This window comes from Bombus fervidus, chromosome 3 (assembly GCF_041682495.2).
Source record: "Bombus fervidus isolate BK054 chromosome 3, iyBomFerv1, whole genome shotgun sequence".
Taxonomy (NCBI): Eukaryota; Metazoa; Arthropoda; class Insecta; order Hymenoptera; family Apidae; genus Bombus; species Bombus fervidus.
In genome coordinates, this window is record NC_091519.1 from 11212783 (window position 1) to 11236905 (window position 24123).

A 24123-nucleotide genomic window follows, 5' to 3' on the forward strand; every position below is an offset into this window, starting at 1 on the left:
AAATGCATAAAAATCCGCAGTCTACATATAATTTCTTATATCTTATTTTCTATATCTTATACATGTAGTCCCTTATATTATACTTATTATTTAAAACACGTTACTCATAATCTATGATTTTCTAGATTCACGCACTCAAAACTTAAAAATTCAAGAATTTCAAGTATCGAATTATGTTCGAAGCCACTCGAATTTTTCCAATATTAAAAAACTTCGAATCGCCCCGAAATCAAAATTCAAACGCCCATAAAAACTTGTATCTTCATAATCGTACATACTGTCTTATCATCATTCAAAAATATACAATTCTTAAAAAAGAGAGAAAAAAAAAAGAAAAAATATTTCAAAAGATGCAAGAAGCGTAGTTTTTGACAGATCCTCGATAGATGTCACTCTAAGTCGGCCGCTATATTGATCAAGTTAGATTTTCTAAGGACGCACGTTGATAAGATCTCAGTATTTGTCGATTGTATGAAAAATTTACTCACGATATCAACATATCTGTCGGTGTGATTTTTGTGGAGTTTACCGCGCGCCATACGTAATATCTTAATTTTTCGCCTATGACGTCATTTGTGAATTACACAAGCGTCACCACTCAGTCTGTTGTGGAAAATTTCGTCGAATATATGGCAGCGTCGAGTGAACACTGTTTTTCCTAATAAACACCGAAAACAATCTCGATATCGGAGTGCATCGTGTTCACCAGCGGATACTCTGTTAACCACGGTATTATCGTCGAGGAATCCTTGTTCGTACTGAAAGTGAGCAATTTTGTTCTGTCTGTCTTTTATCGCGATCCTTACGAGTCTATATCTATTTGTTGTGTGTTAAGTGATTGTAACCGTATAGTTGAGCAGTCTTTCTTTTGTTTTATCTTCTTGAAAAATTATTTGCGATAAATTTCAACAGTTGTACGAGTAGTTCCTACGTTTTTTTTTTTTTTTTAGAAATGACAACTCGCTTCCCCGCGACATAAGTTGGTAAATTCGATTCGAGTTTTTGTCGTCATCGAGTGGCTCGCTTCAGTTAAATTACGACAGCAGTTAAATTGTATTTTCATCAGAAGTTATTTAATAATTTTGTGTTCCATGTAAAGGAAATTATACATTTTGACTACGATTTGATGTTTATAATTACTGACATGAACTTTCATCAATAATTTTATTTATCTCAAGCTCCTTGTTTTCTTTGTTTTTATCTTTGTAGAGGTTGATAGAAATTTATTCAACATTGTTTGCCGTTTATTTTTGGAAATCTCGTGAAATGAATTTTGTTATTGATATATGATATTTCATACGGGTATTATTTCACATATATATATTTCATTATGAGTAAATAAGAGAACAATGATTTTACAGATATAATTACAGTGTTTGGAAGTTATTCGACTATTTGCTGTGATGTCGATGCAACAGTTCTGTTTGCGGTGGAACAATCATCAACCAAATTTCATTTCGGTGTTTTCGAATTTGTTGAACAATGAGACTCTGGTGGATGTGACATTAGCTGCTGAAGGCAGACACCTTCAGGCACACAAAGTTGTTCTGTCTGCATGTAGCACATATTTTCAATCATTGTTTACTGTGAATCCATGTCAACATCCAATCGTCATATTAAAGGATGTAAAATTCTCTGACTTAAAAATCATGGTTGACTTTATGTACTATGGTGAAGTAAACATATCACAGGATCAGTTACCATCTATCATAAAGGTATTTTGAAACATTTCAGAATTTATTTTGCTATCTTTTATATTTATTACAGTAGTAATAATGTAATTTGATATAATTTTCCTTGCATTTGTATTTTATAGACCGCAGAGAGTTTAAAAATAAAAGGACTCGCAGAAATGCACAGTGCTTCTTTAACCAAGTGGCCAAGTGGTAGTAGTGAACCTGGAGGAGGAGATCGTGGGGAATCTTGTTCACCTAGCCCTTCTCCATTATCACCATCCTTTCGTAGAAAGAGATTAAGGAAATCATCGACAGGATCAACATCTGGATCTGGTGAGAAACCAGAAGAAATGAATGAAATCACTTTAGTTGCCACTAATATTGTAAAACCAGAACCGTTGATAGTTTCACAAGAAGGTAGCGAAAGTCTAAGAAGACCTGTTAATACTAGTACTGAATCTCAAGGAAGTATTGATGAGGATCAAATATCGATCGTAAGTATATTTGTTTAACATATTCATTGCAATGCGTATTTATATAGACTTTCCGTTCACGTCACTTATGTCCCCACTTCTTATAAGCGCCACGAAATACAAAGCAAAGATGGAAGCGCACGACAAACTAGACGACAATGCAAAAAATGCTATGAAGAAAATGTGAAGAAATTTGGTCGAGAATTTGCAAAAAATCGCACAAAAAAAGTAACCACATTCTGTGGAGATTGTACTAGTAACCCTTATTATTGCTTGCCGTGTTTTAATGCGGTTCATCGCAATATGCCCATGTAATCATTTAAAAATTGTTCATGAATAAAACAGTGTTACATTGTCTACCAATGCACCTTGTTTATTATGCTTTCTTAGTACTATTAAAAACTAATATTAATCTTAGGAATGTATAAGTAACTATGTGTTATACATATTTTAAAATAATTTAAAGAATGTCCGGTCTTCAGAGACGTAAATGGAAAGCTCAGTGACGATTACCGGTGATCGTCATGGTATTGAATGTGCTAAATATTACTATTCTTAAAGTATTTATATATAAAAAGAATATAAAATATTATGTTTATTAATTGATATATTATAGTTAATTTTTATATAACTTATTAAAACATAAAACTGTCATTCATTTCAGATGAGTAACATGGAGAATAGTTCGGCAACAACTCCCGCACAAAGTGATGGCTCAATACAAGATGTGAGTCAACAGTCAGGAGGAAATGTTGCACAGAGTACAGTTTCTTCACAACCACCCGCACATCAAGGTAAGTAACGTTCCTTAATGTGTGCCATTAGTTTGACATAATTTTAGGATATTTGATATAGATTTGTATATTTAAATATTTATAACATATGTTGTAAAATAATATAAGAAGGAATTTTAACACTTCCAAATATGTTCAATAAAAAAATACTTGGTTTATGTTTTATCATAAGCGGTAATTCTAAAAAATATTAGGAATAGTTTTTGTATATACAATATAAGTAGAATATATGATATAGATTATTTTAATTAATTACATGTAAAGATATATATCTTAAAAATTAAGGCCATTATTAATAATTAGATTTTACAGATTGTCCGAAAGAAAGATTGCTTATATTTCAAATACTGTTTCAATTTTTACCAAATATGTACATATATTTGGTAACTCTGTTCTTTATTTATGCACAAGCGGCAATAATTCAATTTTAAATATGCATGATGTATCTGTCTCTCGCACAAATATCTTAGTAGTTTAGTAGCGAAACACAATCTATAGCGAACGTGGTGGGTATCGAAATTGCATGCGAACAAATGATACTTAAACACATTATATGCTGGCACAGATGCGTTTAAATGTACTGCACAAGGAAAATCAACAGACGTTTGACATGAAAATAGAGCGAAAGTTGAGAGGAAAAAAAAATCATAATTAGTAGTGCAAATTTCTATAAGGCTAGTCTCATTCATGAAATTCATCATGGTACACAGATACATAGCACACAATGTATAATGTTCTTTTAGAGGACAGTAAAATCGGGCCTTAAACATTGTTGAGTGTGTATGTGTGCCTTACTCTGTCCTTTAATTCATGTAATAAAAAGCTGGACACATTTTCCTATATCAAAAATATGTATGACAAATGTGCTTTAAAATGTATCTGTGCCATGCCACGATATTTTATTCTTAATATTCCCATATGTATACCATTATTTCCACACAAATTTTTACAAATATATTTCCATTCTTTTCTGCTTACAGCTTAGCATCTTTATTTTATTTTCTACACACATAGTAGCATAAAGCAATACGTTTCATTTCAATTAGATATCTTCTTCCGATTCTATAGTCTAATTACTATGATTAAGCCAATTATTGCCGAATTGCCTATTTTATTTGTTATTATCATACGAACACATTACCGCTGCCAGGTTTCGATATATTTATATCTATATTTATATATATATATATTATATATATATTATATATATATTATTATATATATATATATAACAATACATTTTTAATAATCACGATTTTATTATATTACACAAATATTTAATTTCTTTTTGCCTATTAAAGATCCTTATCTATTCGATTTCTAAATATTCCATTTGAAAAGGCAACACACGTCTCATAAGTATTATATATAATATATACATATAATCTATTATATATATATATAATATACACCTATAATTAGTATTTATCTTTGCGCCAATATGAAAACATACATACTGCCATTAACGAAATAATATTCCTGTGCTCTGACCAAAGTATGAACCGGTCTGTTCCACAGGATTGCAATGGACTATTATGGAGCATACATATCCACGTTTCGCTCTGTCCTCGTGTCAAACGAATCTGTCGATCCAAGCGTCATCAGCTTTTACCACGCCCGAAATAACAGCTTCTTCGACCATCAGCGATCAGTACTCTGGTACCAGCACGACTGGTTCCAGTTGCGCCCTGACGAATTATCCGAACTCCTCGCACGGGACATTGCAGCACGCATCGTCGAGCGGCCCATCACCGTCGGCACAGTGTCCGAGTAACTGCCAGAGTCCTTGCGCCAGTCCGCAGACCGCAATTAAAAGGAAACGATCGACAAATCCGCAAGCAGACGAGAATTTTATCAGGGCATTAGACGCCGTTCGATACGGCGGTATAGGTTTTTGTAAAGCAGCCAGGATGTTCGGCGTGAACAATCGAACACTTTGGCTGGAATACAAAAAGCGTGGTTACCCGAACAATCGACCGAGCTTGAAATCGAGGGTCAAGCAAGAAGTGAATTCCTCACCACCGCCAGCCCCGTCGGCGCAGCCGGTTAATTCGCAGAGTCCTACGCCCATGGGCCCTCCCACCACCCCACACAGTACACACAATACCCACAGCACGCATACCATGCTAACCACTCATAGTCCTCATACGATGTTAAGTGGTTACATTGATAGCAGGCATACGGATTACGCATTGCCCAGCACTACAATGCCAATCAATTTACACGGCGTTAACTACAACGCGATGTGAGCCACAGGCTACGACACGCCGATACCAACGGTCACTTGTATAGACGAGCTTGAAAAGTATTAAATACCAAACAAGCGTGTGGAAGAAGAATTTTAGATCGGCAATACTCATCAGAGAATGCGTATTCTCTTGTTAAATGAAGAGGAACGATACAGTTTTAGATATTTTCTTTGCCTAGTTCATACGTATCTATAAAAGTGCTTTTCGACTAACGCAATGATCTCGAACAACTGGAAACGTCAGTATATCATAGTTTATACACTACAGATTTTTTACATTATGGATACATGTATATTATAATGGAAAATGTCGTCGCTGAAGCTCGTTGACTTGTAACTCTTAAAGATTGTACATACTTCTTTTCTGGCTGGTTCAATCCTAGAAAGAAGCGGAAATCTTGTCACTGTTTTGAAAAAACAGGATCGTGTAAGAGTTAAATAAATAATTTCATCGGATACTCGTTGGAATCAATTAGAATAATAAATTGTGAGTGAACGAGTTCAGAGTGGACGACGGCAACTCTTTTTCGTCGAGCACCGAAAGTTCCGGCGAAGGGTAAAGAAAAAAGAAAACAAATTCTGGAACAGGTTCCTTTAGTTTAAATCGTATCTTTTGAAATCTGAATTATACACGAATGTGATAGAGCAGAAACGACCATACGTTGAAAGCATATACTTGCTTGTTTGTAATTTCAGATATTTATGGGCGAACTATTTTTAATTTCACGTTTTTATCGATGCATGATCGGTCTTCACACGAATATCGATATAATCTAAAGTTGGTGGAATAATCTTACGCAGACACGTCAGAATTATTTCGCTTTTTATCAACTTTAGCCTGTACCATGCCGCGACATTTTTGTACATAGTGAATAAAAGTAGCGATAGTGAAACATAGATCAAGAATATATTGTGTGTATTTGCACATAAAAAAAACACGTAGCTAATACATCCTACGGAATTAACAACTTATCTACGAGCGAGAAGTGAAACGCAATGCGTCGTCAATACATGTATTACGATTAATTTGCAGTCGTTGAAAAAGAGCATACATTTTCTGACGAATCATAATTATCTGTAAAGAATATCTAAACTCGTTTATATTTTTTGTAACGAGTATAACAGCTTTTGTGAGGGTTGCACTGTTTAAAGGAATTTGTTCAAAATTTTCGACGGATTATTCCGCGTAAAAAATTCTATTATACAGGGTGTTTCATAAAATACATAATTGTAAGATTAATTCAATTATGAAGTAAAGAAAATGTCTGTGAATCCTGGTGATTCAGTCAAAAAAGTAGTTTACCGCTGTATCTGCGATATCATGTAACATTTAATTCAAATATAATTCACGTTGTTTTTGCAATACTGTAATGTCACGATAATTGCCAGAAAATCAGGTGACACGGCCTGCAATTATCGTTTATTTACGGAACTTGACCCTAAGTATAGATACGGATGCGTTGTTTTGTCGAATGTAGAGGGCGATAATGCGAGTAACAGAAGAAGAAAAGAAAAAAGAAAGAAACATATCTATTGGTTCATGTTACATAATACTAGCGCTACGATGAAATACTTTTATCTTTAATTTTTTATGAATAAAACTTATCGATTGTCAGGTTTTTCTGACTGAAATAAGATCAAATACGATACAATTTGAAACATATTTATTTATTTAATGACATTAACTTATATTTTCTCGCGCATTAAATACCTATATAAAAAAGATTTTAAAAAAGATTTTAAAAAATCTTATAAATACGTTAGTAAAAATTCGATTTTCAAAAAATCAGAAATTAACAATTGCCATTGTTAAATTAGTATTGTCTCGTGGATATTTGAATTCGGATCAAGTCATATTACACTTAGTCGCCCAACTTAGCGGTATATGTGTCATAGAGAACGCCAGGACCTGTTGAGGAGGGTTATCGCCCCCAGTAGTGGGGATGACTTTCATGCAATTGGGAGAAACATCGCGTCTGGTAATCATTAAAACGTTGCTATATATCGAATGAGACATTTTATAGCACACCCTGTACATAGAGACAGCAGGCTACAGGGTATAGTAGCACGATTATTAGCGTGCAGGATCACTTTAGTACAAATACTGTGAAGTTCTTGTACTGTCTTTCGTTTTGACCGAAAATCAGGTAATTTTTTAACGTATTCGAATTGTTCCTCGATATTTACGAAGGATTAAATGTACTAATTTAATCTTTTTCAATTTCATCAAAATTCATCGCAATTTTCATTGGTGAATTATCTGTTTTTTTTTTTTTTTAAAGTATGTAATTAATATCAATATGTATGTTATTTACATGTATAGTTCCGATTGATTTAGGATGTTGTAGCCTATAAGCGCTAATTAAGTGCAATATCCGCGGGAACAAACGTTTTCCTCATTAACTCGTTGATCTGTTAACGTACAATTACATGTATAACCTGAGCAAAGAAGAGAAGCAAAGAGCAAAAGAAAGAAGTAAGGGAATACAACAAAGTAATGCATGTATTGAAAAATAGATGTGTACGATGTGACAACTTATCATTGATGGTTGGAGAATTTTTTCAATTTTCTTGGACAAATGATTTTAGTTAATGTTAATATTCGATTTTTTAATTCCTTTTACTACGAAAACTTACGATATTTTTCAAAATAGACAAAGATTTAAGTTTCTCTACAAAATTAATTGTATAATAATTTTTCTCATTTTATGATTAAATGGGAAGAGAGAATGATCTGTAAGTGTTCCATTGAAGCGAGAAAATATTATATTACGACGCTAGAATTAAAACGAATACTATCTTCTTGTTTAGCATTTAAATAGACGCGAATGAATTTTAACGACAATGTACATAATATAATTTTTTTGTTTATTTGTACGAACGAGTGCTATCACTCATTTTTGCGTACTTGGCATTTAATAGAGTTGGAGATTCATGTTTTTAACTCGTACATGAACTAAATAACGAAAGATTTGCAAAAGGTTTGCAAATTTTTGTTCCTCTGTCTCCGTTTCTATAAATTAGACTAATAATGGAAATATCAATTCATAAAGTAATTGCATTGTAAAATAGTTGAATTGTAAAATGTACGTAGGAATCGAAATTTTTTTCCGAAATTTTTACATCGATGACATGAAATCTCAATGAAATCCTTTTATTAGAAAATAATTGACTACTCGAGATAATCGACTAATTATTTCTGGCGAAAATTGAGCGCGTTTCGCTGTTTCCTGTTTTCGTTCCGAACGTCTGTACAAAACGATAGATGAATATAGAATGTTAAAGAAATGTTGATCGTAATGTACACTATCTTAAACATTGATACTTCGTAAAAAAAAAAAAAAAACGAAAAACAGAATAAATAAGTGAGGTGTAAAAAAAGCAACTAGTTTAAAATCGGTACCGAATTTTATATGCAGAGAGTCGAGTTTTGATGTGTCAATGTTATTGTATAACGCCTTTAATAAATCACGTGAAGGAAGAATGAATGAAAAATCGTTTCTGGCCAGGCTTACGACTCTGTTCACGTAAGAAATCCGTTTTTTTAGATCTTTATTTATGTAGCGATTTTATTGTATAAAAAATAAACTTTTTTATTTAAGAACCACCATCTAACTCTTTCAGCAGGAAATATCTGTGCCCGCATATTAATGAAATTTTGTCGTTTGCATACACGAAGAGCACGTTTTAACCACTATCACCTAATTGTAAGTGTTCAGTAGTTTCAGTACTATAGTCTGTTCAAAATTAATTTAATTACTCATGAGTCATTGAGTTCTCTTATTCCTCTCACGATCTTGTATATCGTTTACATACAACTTTATTGATAAATAATATTTATTAGTTTCTATATTTGCGGCAGAATTGTATATATCTAAAAATCAAATCCCATGAAATTTGCTTTACACAATAAATTTTACCGTACGTTTTATCAAACTGTTTATAAAATATATTCGAAACACAAAACATCGAGTCTTTCGTATCTATTTTATTTTAATTAGACTATTCTATGCAAAAAGTTAGATAATAAAATTATAATTATGATGGACAAACTATAGTACTCAACCAATTACTAATTACTAAATAAATCGCCACAATTACCCCATTTAATAAATTATCCCCTCCTCCGCGTATAAAACACCATCGACGCTTTAAAAAAGAGTTCAAGAAATTGTGTTTTAAATGTCCACTTTCATCCATGTCACCTCTAATCTCAACTTCTAACATCGTTTCCCTTTTCGTTCCAGTAGTCTGTAAGCAGGTAGGCCCGAAGAGGTGTCGTCTGTTGCGTCAGCCCCGAGTGAAGAAGGAATCGAATCATTTGTCGCCAGACAGCGAGACATCTTCACCTCATATCGTCTCGTCTTCTATCTATATGACGGCGCCGACGTTGAACCTGCCACAGACGTCGAGGAGCTGGGAGGAAACGAGAATCTCGTCGCCACCGCAACCGATTCTGGTGAACCAGCCTAGTCTGTTGACGGTGACCACCTCGACGAACCTGTTGACCGTGCCTCAGCCATCCTATTTGATGAAACAACACTCTCATCCGCTCTTGTCTAGTCAGCAACAATCCAGCAGTGGGAATTACTGGATACACAGGCAACACTCGAACCCAGAGTTCCCCAGGAGGACCACCAGTCCATCGATCGTTGTGGAACCGGCGCCTGTTGTTAAAACGGAAGAGGAAATCAGAGAGGAACCAACTATCGCTACAACTACTACGGAGACTACCGCAGGGTCCACATCATCTGGCTTGAGGGTGAAAACCACGGAACTTAGGCGGAGTTCCTCATCTCCACAAGTATGGTATATTTATTAGTAGAATGCGGATGTTTATACACTTATGAAGGATTTAAAAGCGCACACATATAGAATGTTCAAAGTATAATACGTACTTGATACGTTGCTTAGCGAGCGGAACAAATTTCTCTGTAAATTAGATTTCCTTAGTTTTGCTTATAAAGCTATGAAGCATAAACATTGGCAGTTCAGTTGTTAGGTGATAGCATTAGGATTTAAGCGTTAGATGATACAGACGATCAATGATATTGTTGATATTTCAAGATTCTCAACGAAAATGTAGTTTGTCAATAAATATTGACGATATGTATCGAACCTCTCAATTGAGAAGCTTGAAATATTAACGATATATGTTGATCGTTCGAGGGCATCCTAAGGTTGCGACGTTTAGGTAGAAAGAGTTTGGAAAAACTATGGCTTATTAAACGAAGAGAACTTGTATAAATAGTTTCAAGAAAGATATTTTATTTATACTGCGAAGTATTTTCCTAGAAGATACTTTGGTTACTTTTAGATGAAGATTTCTAATGTTTATTTATTTGTATTTATTTTATTCTATTTTTGTCATATTAATGTATTGAGTTATTGAAAAATTGGACCTCCCTGGTACGTATATGTATGATTTATGGCTTAAGTGAAAAAAACTTTAGTTCAAATAGAAATTCTTCATTTACATGTTCCGAGGAGATGATTTTCATTGCGTTCCAGACGTCTATAGACAAAACGTTAGAGCAATTATGAACCTAATCGATAAAAAAGTATAAATTTGTTACAGACGACGGGCAGGGAGTCTCGAGAGAATACAGGAGACCTACGATACGGTCATTGTCCAGTGTTACGGCCAGGGCCAGCTCTGGGTTGCAAGCACTGCTGGAACACGATGGACTCCCACGGGAGGACGCTTCGAAGGAAAACGAAGTATCATTGTCCGGAATGTCGAGCCAACCTCTGCATCGTTCCCTGTTTCCAAGACTACCACGAGCAACGACGAGAGTTGAAGCTGAAACCTTTGCCGAAAACCAGTTCAGTTTAACGCGTTTACGTCTATAAATTCGGGTTTTCGAATCGTACACGTCAATTTTGAATGTGCGTCTTTTAACAAGAATCACAAATTGAATAAGAATTCTTCGATTTGTGATTCACAACCACCGAATTAAGTTTTGTCCCTTCGTCGAGGTTCCGTTATGTCATTGTATATATCGATACACTTCGTTTTACGATGTTTGTGAACCTTGACGATGGACGTACCATGGGAAGTTAACTATTGAAGGTTTGAAAGAACTTGAAAGACCTGGAATGACAAGTCATTTTTGTCCACTGTTTTGTGCATTATCGTTTGCCTTATCAGACGATATTTGAAGATGAAAGCAAAGAGGAAGAATTGAAAATGAAAGTTCCTAAGGATATTATTAGAACGACACGGGCAGTTGTAAAAAAAAAAAAAAAAAAAAAAAGAGGCGCAAAGGATCGAGAGTTTTGATAATCATTTGTGCTATTAGATATTAAAAGGACTGGGATGTTATTTAAGATTCCCTGATTTATTTTCAATTTATTTTCAATAGGTAAAATAAGCTCTAATTCAATTTGTAAGTGAAATTGAATTTATATTTCTTGTTACTGGCTTCAGAAATTTGATGCATAATTTTATATACATGAGAAATACATTTATTAATAGTTCAATTGTTCTATCTAATCTAGAACAATTTTTATTTCTGGTGATAGACATTTGAGGGAACTAATTTTCTAAAAAAGAAGAAAGTCCACGTTTCCTTATCAATCATATAATTAAAGAAACTATTTTTCCTGGGCAATTTGACACACAGGAAGATACGATGGAAGTCTTCACTAGGATAATGAAACATTAATTCTGAATTTTTGTGACTTGTTGCATACTAAGAACATACAAGGAAAAAATAGATTCTACTTGACATGTAGAAATAGTACTTAATCGACTTGCACTTAATTAAATCCAATTAACACGGATTAAACTGAGACTTGATCAGACCAACAGTTAAATATCCCATAAAGTCCATTTAATTTTAACTTGAACACATCCCAATCCAACTCGAATACAAAGAACTTAACCGTGGGCTTATGGGATCCAGCAAAGAAAAACTCAAGCTTAACTCATTGAAGATCAAGCCAAGCTACCTGAATTTTAATTTGAGCTATCACAAACACCACGTGCAGCTCTACAAATCTCAACCCACACGGTTTATTCGATTCGACGTTAAGTCCCAAATCGTTTGAGATTTACCTAATTAATCCAAATCTAAATTTCTCCTTTAACAGACCAGAAAATTGACGATCGAAGTAGATCGTCATTTCGAAAGAACAACATCGTCCAATGATCGCTCCTGCAATGACGCACGTGTTGCGTCATCGAAAGACTCTATCTACTGGCAACGTTCGTCCACAGATCTCTTAATTAAAAATTGTATAGCTCGTTTCACGACATGCGTCTAAGAATTTCCTCAGGAAGTAAACAGAGTGTGTTTGGACGGAAGATATCTGTGAGGCTTGAGCAGGAGACGCGGCTTTGACGACGCCGAGTGTCGCAAATATTAACACGAAGGGACGATAGTTTTACGTCCGGCAATTGAAACGAAGCCACGGTAGAATCCCATTAGAGCAGCATCCTGCTTTTTCTCCAAGAATATCCAGGTATTTTCCTATCCTTTTTCTTCTCGTCTTTGTACTCTGTCGTACCTTCTTCATTGCATCAGAAATTGTCCTCTACTTTGTCTCGTGAGAAAGGGAAACGCCTGGGTATAATTGTGAATTATACGTTAAATTATAATTGTGTAATTTATACCATATCGTGTATAATTAATCTAAGAGATGAGTTTCAAGGACAACAATTGTTTGCTATTTAATTATACATTAATTGTCGTTCTTTTGTGAACTCGAGAGAAACCCGACGTCGTTCTCCTAGAACTTCTAAGTTGATTAGATGTGTACAGGCTGTTTCATATAAGCAGAACGAATCACATAGATTTTTCGAAGGGAGAGGAAATATTGCGAAGTAAGAATCGAACGACTATATAATAACTTATATAAAGTTCTGGTTATCTGAAACACTCTGTATCTTTGCATAAATACTCACTGCTGTAGCCTGTTTATGAGCAACCGGTTACTCAAGGCCGTCTGACCATGTCGAATATTCAATTAAATATACAATTAATTAATTGTATTGCCTCCTTTTTATTTAAAAAACGAGAGAAAAAGAGCAAATTTTGGAACAAAATAGACATTTGTATAATCATTTGGATATACATATACATACAAATATAAATGTTATATATATATATATAATTTACAATACAAATACTTATAAAAACAAGTAAGTAAAAAACAAGTACTTAAAAAAGGTAAGCAAATAAAAATACAGATACCATTTGCTTACTCTATTTAAAAATTATACACTGATTTTAATAAAAATTGTATGCGGTAATGACTATGGGACCTGAATAGATAAACAGGCTACAGCTTGTTTCTACCAATTAATTTATTCGTGGTCGTGTAAATAACTTGATGGCTTAACTGTACATATGTACTTCTATCGACTTCCGGTTCCAAGGGAACTTTATACATTGATATTCGCGAAACAGTCGGATCTGATCGTTTTGATATTAAAGGGAGCTCTGCGTGCTGGCTACCGTGTCGCAGATCTCCAACGAGCCTTCGTTTCCAGTGAAACGTGTATTTTCTGCATTTATTCGAAGAACTTTTTGTAGGATAACAAAACGGAAGAATCGATTGGTTGCTTCGACAAAGAGCAACGGAATCTTCGTATTCGTCGAGAGAAATCGAAAAACGCGAGAGGAAGAAACAAAGAGTATAGTTTTCTACGAACGAAGGAGAGTAAGGAATCGTGTCTTTAAAACCTTTTAACCTTTGCTGAAAATGAAATATTTTGCAGCCGTTTGCAGAAGTTCTATTATATTAGATACATATAATATGTATAGAGATATATTTGTTACAAAATGAAAGACGCGGCACGTGACTTTGTGTTGTCGCGAAAGAAACGTGCATAAAACGTGAGTGTGCGCGTGTGTGTGCATCGTATGCAATTTTGTCCGGAAAAACGAATATTTTCAGTTCGATGTACGAGAATGAGTGCGTTAAGTTTGTTTTAAGAAAGACACTGTAATATAAATTGGAGAACGGATATCCAGGAAATATTTCGTTCTTCCGTTTGGAAGAATCTTTTTTGTTTTCAATGGATACACCCTGTCGCTTGTTAAGACAGAAAGAAAGAGCTTGGTACAAGAGAAAATGTATTTTTCAGCCTGTTTAAGGATGCGTTACGATATTCTACGTTCTGCAATCACAAAGATGTCTCGCGCACTATACAAAGTAAAATATAAGACGTCAGAGAATGTAGCATACGTGCAATATATTTTTTTTCGGCATCACGAGTATATTATGCGCAGTTGTATCGATTAAGTATATTTTATGTAAAACTAGCGACGTAAGTTCGTAAGTTAAAATAAAAACAATGTGATCCAACATGGCTGTATTGACAGTTATGGAAACGTATCGCCGTCTTTTCTGTTTATTTCGAAGATATGATCGTGATACGATTTCGAGACAGGATTAAGTTCTGGTATCTTTTTTATTGTTTTATCTGGATGCAGATTAAACGAATAGATTTGCATATGTATGTTTATTAATGGATCTTTAATGGACTTCTTTGTACCACTTCCAAGGAAATGAATTCACTTTCACGACTGTCGAGATTATACAAAGATCAGTCAGGAATTTGCTTCGTTGCACGAGTTAAAGCTTAAAGTTCTAAGATTACCGAGCATTCGAAACTTGGAAAACTCCCTGGAAGTTTTCGCAAAGTACCCAAGATCACGAAACACAAATTTTTCAAATTGCACAATTTCGACCAAACGTTTGGAAAAAACGTAACACAATCGCACACTTGTCCATTTTCATCCTTCTCCGAATTGAAGATCGACTTACTTCCAAGACACCAAGCATTCAAAAATTCAAGAAAATCGAGTCTCCATAGGAGTCTAGAAAATTCTACAAATTCTTAAGACTGTCAAACATAAGTTTCCTAAAATTGCAACTTTCACTATACTTTCGTCCAATAACCACGTACTCGTACATTAACGCAACGTGTGATCTGAAGCCACCGTTGATCGTGTTCTCGTCTTGTAAACCAGTAGCCACCTTTTTACAAAAATCTTATTCAAACTCAAGGCTACCAAACGTAAATTCTCCGAAGCTGCAACTATCTACTCAAATTAAATGTCACGGTGGTCATCGATGACGCACGCGTTACTAGCAACAAGTCTCTTACGACGATGAAAATTAGGCAGATTTCACCGACTAAAAAATTTCTGAAAACGAATGGCTCAATAAAAACACAATAAAACGTAAACATAACACAATACAATGTTTTGCAAAATCGAATGTCACGGTGCGATATATTTCGATCTGTCGCGGTTCCCGGGCTAAAATATATCAAATTTACGTGACAATGAACGCGTTAATACGCGAGTTTCATCTTGCACAAACGCGTTAGTTTTCTTTCCTGCGATATCGTGTCGCTGATACATCAATAACTATGCGAAGGGACATTTTTTCCATGGGCTGGTCCGCAGGGTCAGCCAGTTCGTTTCTTCCCTCGCAAGCTGACGCCAGAGGAGAGACTCCCTAAAGCGTAACACGACGGAAGAGAGGACCGTCATCTTGGATCCCCCAAAAGCCACGGTGATATTGTACGTGCAGCCGCTACCCTGTCGACAGCTGGCTCCCTCGTCCCGTTTCCTACAGCAAAGGATATAACGGCACGTTTCGATCCTGCTTCGGACGAAAAGTCACGGATTAATCGTTTTGCACCCTTCGCTCGCGTCGACCTTGCAGCGAGCCGAACCTTGGGGCCGAACCTGATCTCGTTAGGGTGACGTTTAAATCACATTATGCAGACTGATCGGTTTACCAGTCGGTGGAACAGAGATATCATCGGATCAAGATGCTTGTCTAATGTGTTTAGATTTATTGTTCATTTGTTGGTTGATAGGTTTTGAATCTTTTGGACGTTTTGGTAGAGGTGGATGATCTTTTAAATTGATCATGTGTATAGAATGTTACAGAAGATTGGTCTATCGGTTGAAAAAGAGCGACTACATTAAGACGTTTCTTTCTGTGTTGAGATTTAGATATTGGTATATGATATAGGTATCCATTTTATTCATTTTATTCCACATTGTCATTGTGTTATTACGTTTTATTACTAACCGCGAGAAGTTGTTTTTCTATTGTCATTTGTCGTCAAAAAGTAACATTTATTTCTCTTAATCGATTAGCCTCGTAGCTTTCTTTGTTAGAGCAATTCCATTACATTTGTATCTATCAGCCACTTAACGCAACGTTTCTATATCCACATATGATATTTATCTACTAATGAATAGCGTCGTTTTTTTTTTTTCGGACACTTCTATAACTATTTTTAATTTAATTTATTTAATTTGATTAATTTAATTATTCATCAAAATTTCATACATTTACTGAGGTACATTCTTAGGAATTTTAATGACTCTTTATAAAATATTAGGTTGTGCCAGAAGATTCTTTCGTTTTGTAAGGAGATAATAAATGCCCAGCATTTTTCGTTTTATATTATTTTATCGAATTACGTATAATCCATTTTATTCAGATAAATAACAAAACATGTCGTGCACCTATTATTTCCTTACAAAACGAAAGAACCTTTTGGGACAACCTGAGATCTAAATCAAAGTCTCTCCTTCACTTTGCACTACATATTTCTTCACACTAGTTTCATTCCAATTGTTACAAATTTTACGCTTTAGTCGTCGATAATTCTAACGTTAACTGAATATGAACAAGAAGGTGAAACCTCTCGATCATCGTCTACCTTGGCACAGAATCATTTAGAAGCAGGTGTAAGATCAATCGAACACAATGCAGATCCACGAACACTTAACGAATCTTAATTTCATCTGTTCTCCCAATGGTCGTCCATCAATTTGCGATTGTCCCCAAAATTTGGACAAAAATCACTCGTTCGGTAATCCCGGATTATTCAACGAGATAGTTTCGGTTTCAGTGGAAGAGAATTGAGTTTGAGAACCGTCGTGGGGTGCTATGAACGCGCATGTCACACTCGCGGGGGTGGAATAGCAAGTGTACCGAGGGCGGAGCCATAAAACAAGCCTCATGGCTACGCGTTCCCTCTTTCGTCGTTCCTCGAACGATAACCTTTAACCTTATCCCGGTCGACCGTTAAGTTCGGCTGAACCTTCCGTAGCGATGAAAGTTCATTCTACTTGAAGGTTTCGTGTGCACGCGCTCAGGGATTAATCTGTTAATGGCCGATGTTATGTTAACGCAACATTTCACTTGCAGTTTCTGATTTTTTTTTTTTTTTTTTAGTTAATTTATGTTACTGAATTTTATTTTATTTTAATATTGAGGTTGTAAGAGGACATTTTAAGGATTTGATTAATTTTCTTCGTTTCGGATACTCTTTTTCTTCTGCGTAACGCAGGAAGAGTAACAGTAATCGTCCCAACATTAATAGTAAGAGAAAAATTAGTATTTTTTTTATATTGGATTGGTAAGAGGCTTTCGTAAGGATTTGATTAATGTTTTTTTGTTTTGGATATTTACTCAGCGTAACGCGAGAAGAAGGATATTGTTGATCTGTCTTTTTTATATTGGGGTTGCAAGAAAAAATCGTCGATTAACGTCTTCTATTTCGGACTGTTGTTTAGTGCAGCGCAATGAGAAGAACATTACCAGATTTCCTTTTCCAACGTTAAGCTTGCAAGAATACAAAGGATTTGCATAATATTTTTAATTTTTAATTTTTCGTTTAATAAAATAATCATAATAAGAGAAACATAAATCGCCAAAGAAGAGTTACCAAAATACTTAGAAGGGAGGATGAAGTGGAAGGACAGAAAAATATTAGCAAGATTCAGATGTGGAAACGAGACCAAAGCAAGGGAATACTGGAAAGAAGAGGGAGAAAAAACATGCAGGCTATGTAAAAGGAAAGAAGAAGGCCTGAGACACGTAATAGAAGAATGCGAAATAACGGGAGGACCAAAGGACACAGACAAAATACTAAACGAGACTGGAGAAGGACTAATAGAATTGAAAACAATAATGGAGAAGAGAAGGGCCATACAAGACGGGGAGGAACGACAATAAAGAAGTACAGCAAGGAGGCAAAAGCCCAAAAGTTGCCATAGTTTTGGAGACAGAATATATAATGGAGTGCGATATAACAAAGTGGATAAAAGGGGAGGTAGATATATAAGAAAAGAGAAATAGACAAGGAAAAGAGTTTAAATAGATGTAAGGGAGGAGGCAATAAGGTGATAACGCCAGAAGACTGATAGAATGTAAAAAGCGTGACAGGTAAACGAGATGTAAAACCGAAAATTCGTCCAAAGGCACGGACTAAGTAATAATAATAATAATAAGAAAAACATAATTCTATTGACTTAGTTTTTTAGAAAATCTAATTCTCATTTGTAGGAATAACCAAATGTAAAAAATTGGGAATAACTCCATCATCGTTCGATGACCGACGATGAGCAAAAAAATTGATTCCCATTTTTGAGAATGAACAAATATTAAAAAATGGGGATTCAATGACCATTTGATAGACATCGACGATGATCACGAAAGCTGATAAAACGATCATCTGATAGTACGTACGAGTCGATAAATCAACTGCTTTGGGATATTTAAAAGACAAGAGCGAAAAGTATCGTTGTGGACACAGCTGACAGGCCTTCACCGATTATCCTTGCTAGATTTGACACGCTATTAGCCACGAAGTTCTCCTGTTTGCTTAACTATCGACTAACTGTACTGTTCCATCGAAGCCCGCAAACTAATGACAGGTGTTTCGTTGTGTTCTTTCTTATTTCGTACAGGTTTCATCCCCAGGTGTAAGAACCAATGGTCAGGTGATCCTGACCGACCTCTGATTAATCGTCCTATTCAATTTATATCATCTGCATCTTTGTATATTTATATTGCCATAGAATCTTCTCTAATAATAATTTAGTTTGCTTCTGCTTCTATTTCTATCCTCTCCTTTCTTTTGCAAAAATTTCTTTTGGAAGTTTAATTGAGCTATCCGTTTTTCTGTCAAATTAGGGCACTGTGCTATGAAACGTAATTTGAAGAATCGTACGACGAGGCTTATGTTACGATTAATTATCAAAAATTACATAATTGTTACAATTATATATTTACACAAGCAACTGAATACTTCAGCTGATTTATCAAGAGCATTTATCGAAAGTATTATTTACCTTCTTCCTTATGAAATCGTCAGATCGTAAATCGACACCTATGCCATAAATATCACGTAATCTTCAAAAACTGTCACGAGCGAAAGTTCGCCGCAGCATATTTTTTTAAATTAAAAAATTAATAAAGATAAGTAAGTAGAATGAAACATTTTAATATTATTCGATACTAAATATAAAGAAAATTATTTTTTACAGTACCGTACGTATGATCGGAAAGTTCAGATAAGGTGACATTTTATCCATGGTAGCCACTAAAATGTAAAACTTTCTACTCCTTTCTCCATTCTACTTCGACAAAGGGTTAGCTAAACGTCACTTGCACGCTACTTCTTCCCTTTCGCTTCTCCCCAAACAATCGCAAATTTTTCCCATTTTCGTTCCACTTTCCGAACAATTGCATTTTCAGTTTCTTCAAATCGTATGCATAGGGCGTGGATTCATCGAGAGATCGATACATCCAGCTACGATGACGGCTAAAGAGAGTGGCCAGGCCACGTAACATCGGATCACGAGCCAGCGGATATTGCTCAACGATTTGAGAAACGCAAATAGAAGTAACAGAGGGATTAAAACAGTTTGTGGTCAAACACAGAGGCCGTCTGTGAATAGTGGAAACGATGGATCGGTGGTTGTTGTCTGGAGGATCCACTGGAACCGAGACTCGTCTTTCTATGGGATCGACGAGGCGTCATAATGGTCCCGGGGTTTATATTCAAAGGACGATCTCGCCACCTTGTGTTACGCCGCACTAGAGCGTGATCTAGTGACGATTCATCCATTGAGAATTCCTTTTCAACGATCGTACCATATCTTGTTCATTTCCTATGCGTCGACTTTCTTTGATCATCGATTCGAAGTTTGGTCTGGTTAAAGCTACCACGATAATCAACACATATTGAATAAATAAAAAATTCATTCCACTGCGAATATATTTATAGTAGTTCGAATCTCTATAAATAATAATCTCGAGAGAAACGGAATGGAGATAGAAATTTCTTCCATCCTCTAAATATTCCAACGAACGCTCCTATTTTTCCAATATTATATCTGTACTTCTGTATATTTGAATTTGCTGTAAATTCATAAAAATCCTCGATCTACTCGCCATACTAATATCCAACTTTCAATTTATTTATTTTTCACAGCCTACGAACAGGCCTTGGCTCACATATTTCTAGTTCTCGCTCATTCCTATACAGCTTTTACACCATCTAACATTACCCCAAACTCACATCCGTCCGCATTCTCATCTCACAACGTATATTCCCTCCTACATCTAAAAAATACTTTACATTACACGTATAAGCGTAGCTTTATTTCTTGCAACCTATCTACATCTATCATCGCGTATCTTCCTCTGGCTTACAACCATTTCGCTACCTATATCTAACTTGTGATATTTCAGATAAAAACCGGAAAGCCAACGTCGATAAATCAACTTGCAAAAAAGCTTGGGAAACGTCGAAAAACCTGGCCGTCGTACGAACCGGATGCGCGCAATAGATTTTCGTTGTGTCGTTAAACGAGAATTTCGGCGTTGCCGTCACTGCGAAAATTACGATTACTGTAGTCGCCATGGGGGAGAGTAAAGCGTCGGTGGTCTCAATCTGCTCCGAAATTTCGCCCGGGCCCGATGTCTGTAAGTGTCCTTACGATCTTTGCTTTACCCAATATCTTCTTGGCTCGGCGTTCACCGGGTCCTTCCACTGCGACGTTTAGCTTTGCTGGTGGGGGTACTTTTATTAAAACTCCCGTCAATAGTGCGGTGAGGAGGAGCAGGGAGGTACCTACTACAGGACGAGGCTTGCGCTTTATACAATGCTACAGCACAGGTTAGAGCCGGAGCATAGACAGAGAACGGAACGTACCGTGCTTTTCCGCCATTTCTATGGAACTCCGGATACCTGTCTCGGGGGATGTTTTTGTTGGAATGAGGGTCGGAGGAATTTCAGAGGCAGAGGAACGTTTCCAGATATATGGAGATCGATCGACGCTGTGGAAAAGGAACGGGAACCAGTGCTTTAGAATTTTCCTCTTTTTCTTTTAAGGTACGCTGATTTTTCTTTTAAGCTCGGCTTTCCCTCTTTCTTACGTCTTTTTTCAACGTTGGAATAAAATCGTCGGGATGAAATGACTTTCGACACGTTGGAAGAAATTTTTCGTTGTATCCCGCGAGGCTAATTTCGTAAACGAGAATCGCATCGTTGTCGTATCTCTCGATAAGACGTTTAGCTTGACACGTTCTTAAAGAAATGAAATTAACGAGTTGTCAGTTTCAGCGCAACTTTCAGAAAATCGCTTCTTCCACTCTGTCGATTTCTAATTTGAACATCTCGAGAGAATTGGAAAAATTCGCGACGTCTAGATTTTTTTGCACGATTGAACCTAACTAATTGTAAGTTACAAGTAATCGATGCTAACAATTGCTCTTACAAGTTTAGTAGAGGAATAAATAAATTTTCACAAATAGATCATTCCCTTGAAGAAGAATTTCAATTGTTAAGAAAAAAAAAAAAAAATAGTAAAATTGTGAGCACAATTCTACAAATAAATTTTGCAGTCGAAGACGAAGTAAGACGTCGATGAAGATAATGAAATTATAAAAGAGCAGTTTAGTATATACAGTTTGCCAATACGATTAGCTGGTAAATTATCGTGCGAGAGAATCCTGATTTCAGAAATTATAAAATAAACGTACCTATTCAACGCGTTCCAAGTTTCTCTGTAAATTCAAAACGATGCATAGCAAAGAACGCGTCGTATCTTTTGTGTGTGCCGCTTTAGTCTGGCCGATTTTTAATTAAATCTTGCAGGACACTCGAAGGGATGAAAGAGGCTTCTCCCTACGACGTTGCGTTCTAAATAACTAAGATATGTCTTGCGGCTTATTCGACGCGTTTAACGCTCCGCAAATAACGCGTTTCTCCCCGAAATTAAAAAGGGAACGACTTTCTTCGAACACGTTTCATCGCGAATGTAAATTTCGAAATAATCTTTCCTTTAGCTCTTAATTTGAATTTAAACTTGCACGATAAACAGATTTATAGGAATATCGGTAGAATTGCAGCAACAAGTAAGTAAAAAAATACCTTATATTATAATAAAAATACCTTAAATTCGCCTGCATAATGTATATCATAATCGAAGAGCAGATATTTATGCGTTTATAGGAAATTTATATTTTCAACTAATCTGCGATTTAATATGCAAAGTATCTGCAGTAAATTATTCGTTGGAATCTTGAAGGGACGAAAGAAATTTGTAATTAGATTCCATTTCTTTAATTGTGTTCATAAAAGAGGTGAATTTGCATAAACGTCGATCTAATTATGGATTTTCGATAAAAGTGTTTGTGTTTTTCACGTTTCTTTGGAGAATCCGAATATTTTTATCTCGCAGCTGGATCGTAAGGAATTTTTTGGTTGGAATTAAAAAGCGGATAATCTATGCGATCGCGTTATTTATACAATTTACACGCGTTCTATTAAAAAATTTTTATATCTTTACAGCCTTTAATATAACCAGAATTTTCCAGTCAACATGTTTTTTCCTTCGAAATTGTTGCATTTAATAACAGTTGCATGCAACGAATTTCAAGCGACAATAATAGCTTCTTTTTATAGTCAGGTTGATTTAATTGAATGACATTCCACGTGTACTTCATTTGAAAAATTGCGTTCGTTAATTACACCGGCGCGTGCATATATCGATATACATACATACGCATAAACTTGAAATTTAACGATGAAAGTAATGGAGGACGTAAAAACAAACGGAATTCATATTTCGTAGTAATAAAAATATTCGACGATATTAAACATGAAATATTAATTGCGAAAGAACGTTTCGAAAAGCGGGAATTCCGGGGATGACGATGGAAGAAAATCGACCGGTTTCCGGCGGAATTAATCGCGGCACGGATCATTTGAAATATCCCCTCTTTAGATTTGATTCATTTCTTGAAAGGATTGCAAATAGATCGGTTCTCGTTGGAATTTTTTATTATCTTCATCTCGATATTACCGCCAGTTCGTTTTAGAATATTCACGATTCTATCGTAACACAGTTTTACTAGAAAAATCTTAAAAATCTTAGAAATCACGCAGATCTATTTTCGAAGGAAGAAAGAAGGAAATTTGAGAGGGTACGTTGATCGAATTTTGCAAGTATTTTGGCAATGTTACTGGATATATATCTTATGTTACATGTCGTTCAGGAAATTATAGATATTTCGCGAATGGCTACAACGAAATAGGAAATTTGAGATTCCGCGTGTTTTACATGTTCGTAGGAAAGGCGAATAATTTTGTTTCGCGGATACGATGGAATTTAGTTCGATTGTGACAGAAATATTGGAAATTTTATATTCCTCGTTGTTCTTAGAATTTTACTGTTTTCATAAAACCACGCAGAAAAGCAAAACGCGAGACTCTTATAAAGGACTCGATCTCCATCTTTCAATATTCTTTCGTAATCTTTCTTATTTATAGAGGAACGATAATATTTAAATTTCTTTCTTACAAAACCAAAGGAACTATATCTCTGCGTTTCTTAATAAAGTTCACGAACACGTTTTAAGAATTTTTTAAGTCGAACATCATGAAAAATGCAAAACTCTGACATTCTCCTCAACATCTCCTCCCAAATAATGAAATAATTCCAAAGCGGGTAATTTTTGAATAAATCTAATAGGGAATTTCATGCGCAATCCCTATGAAATTATATTTGTAACTAAATTTAGGAAGACTACGCTTCTAAAACTCCACCACATTCCTTAACGTTTCTCCTCGAATAATTCGAAAAATACAAATT

At 35.3% G+C, this 24123-nt stretch overlaps 1 protein-coding gene across 5 annotated transcripts; it reads left to right on the forward strand.

Annotated features, from left to right (window-relative positions):
- Positions 1-101: 101 nt before the first annotated feature.
- On the forward strand, positions 102-14506 carry Btbvii (BTB-protein-VII). Of its 5 annotated transcripts, none has more exons than XM_071999997.1 (6): positions 102-764; positions 1362-1715; positions 1817-2170; positions 2814-2943; positions 9439-9995; positions 10770-14506. In XM_071999997.1, exons 2-6 carry the CDS (start codon positions 1404-1406, stop codon positions 11025-11027), a joined length of 1611 nt encoding a protein of 536 aa, XP_071856098.1. In that variant the 5' UTR covers positions 102-764; positions 1362-1403; the 3' UTR covers positions 11028-14506. The 5 variants fall into 5 exon arrangements, with proteins under 5 accessions (XP_071856098.1, XP_071856101.1, XP_071856102.1 ...); XM_072000000.1 differs by having other exon boundaries at positions 9442-9995; XM_071999998.1 differs by lacking the exon at positions 102-764 and adding an exon at positions 771-979.
- The last annotated feature ends 9617 nt before the right edge of the window (positions 14507-24123 follow it).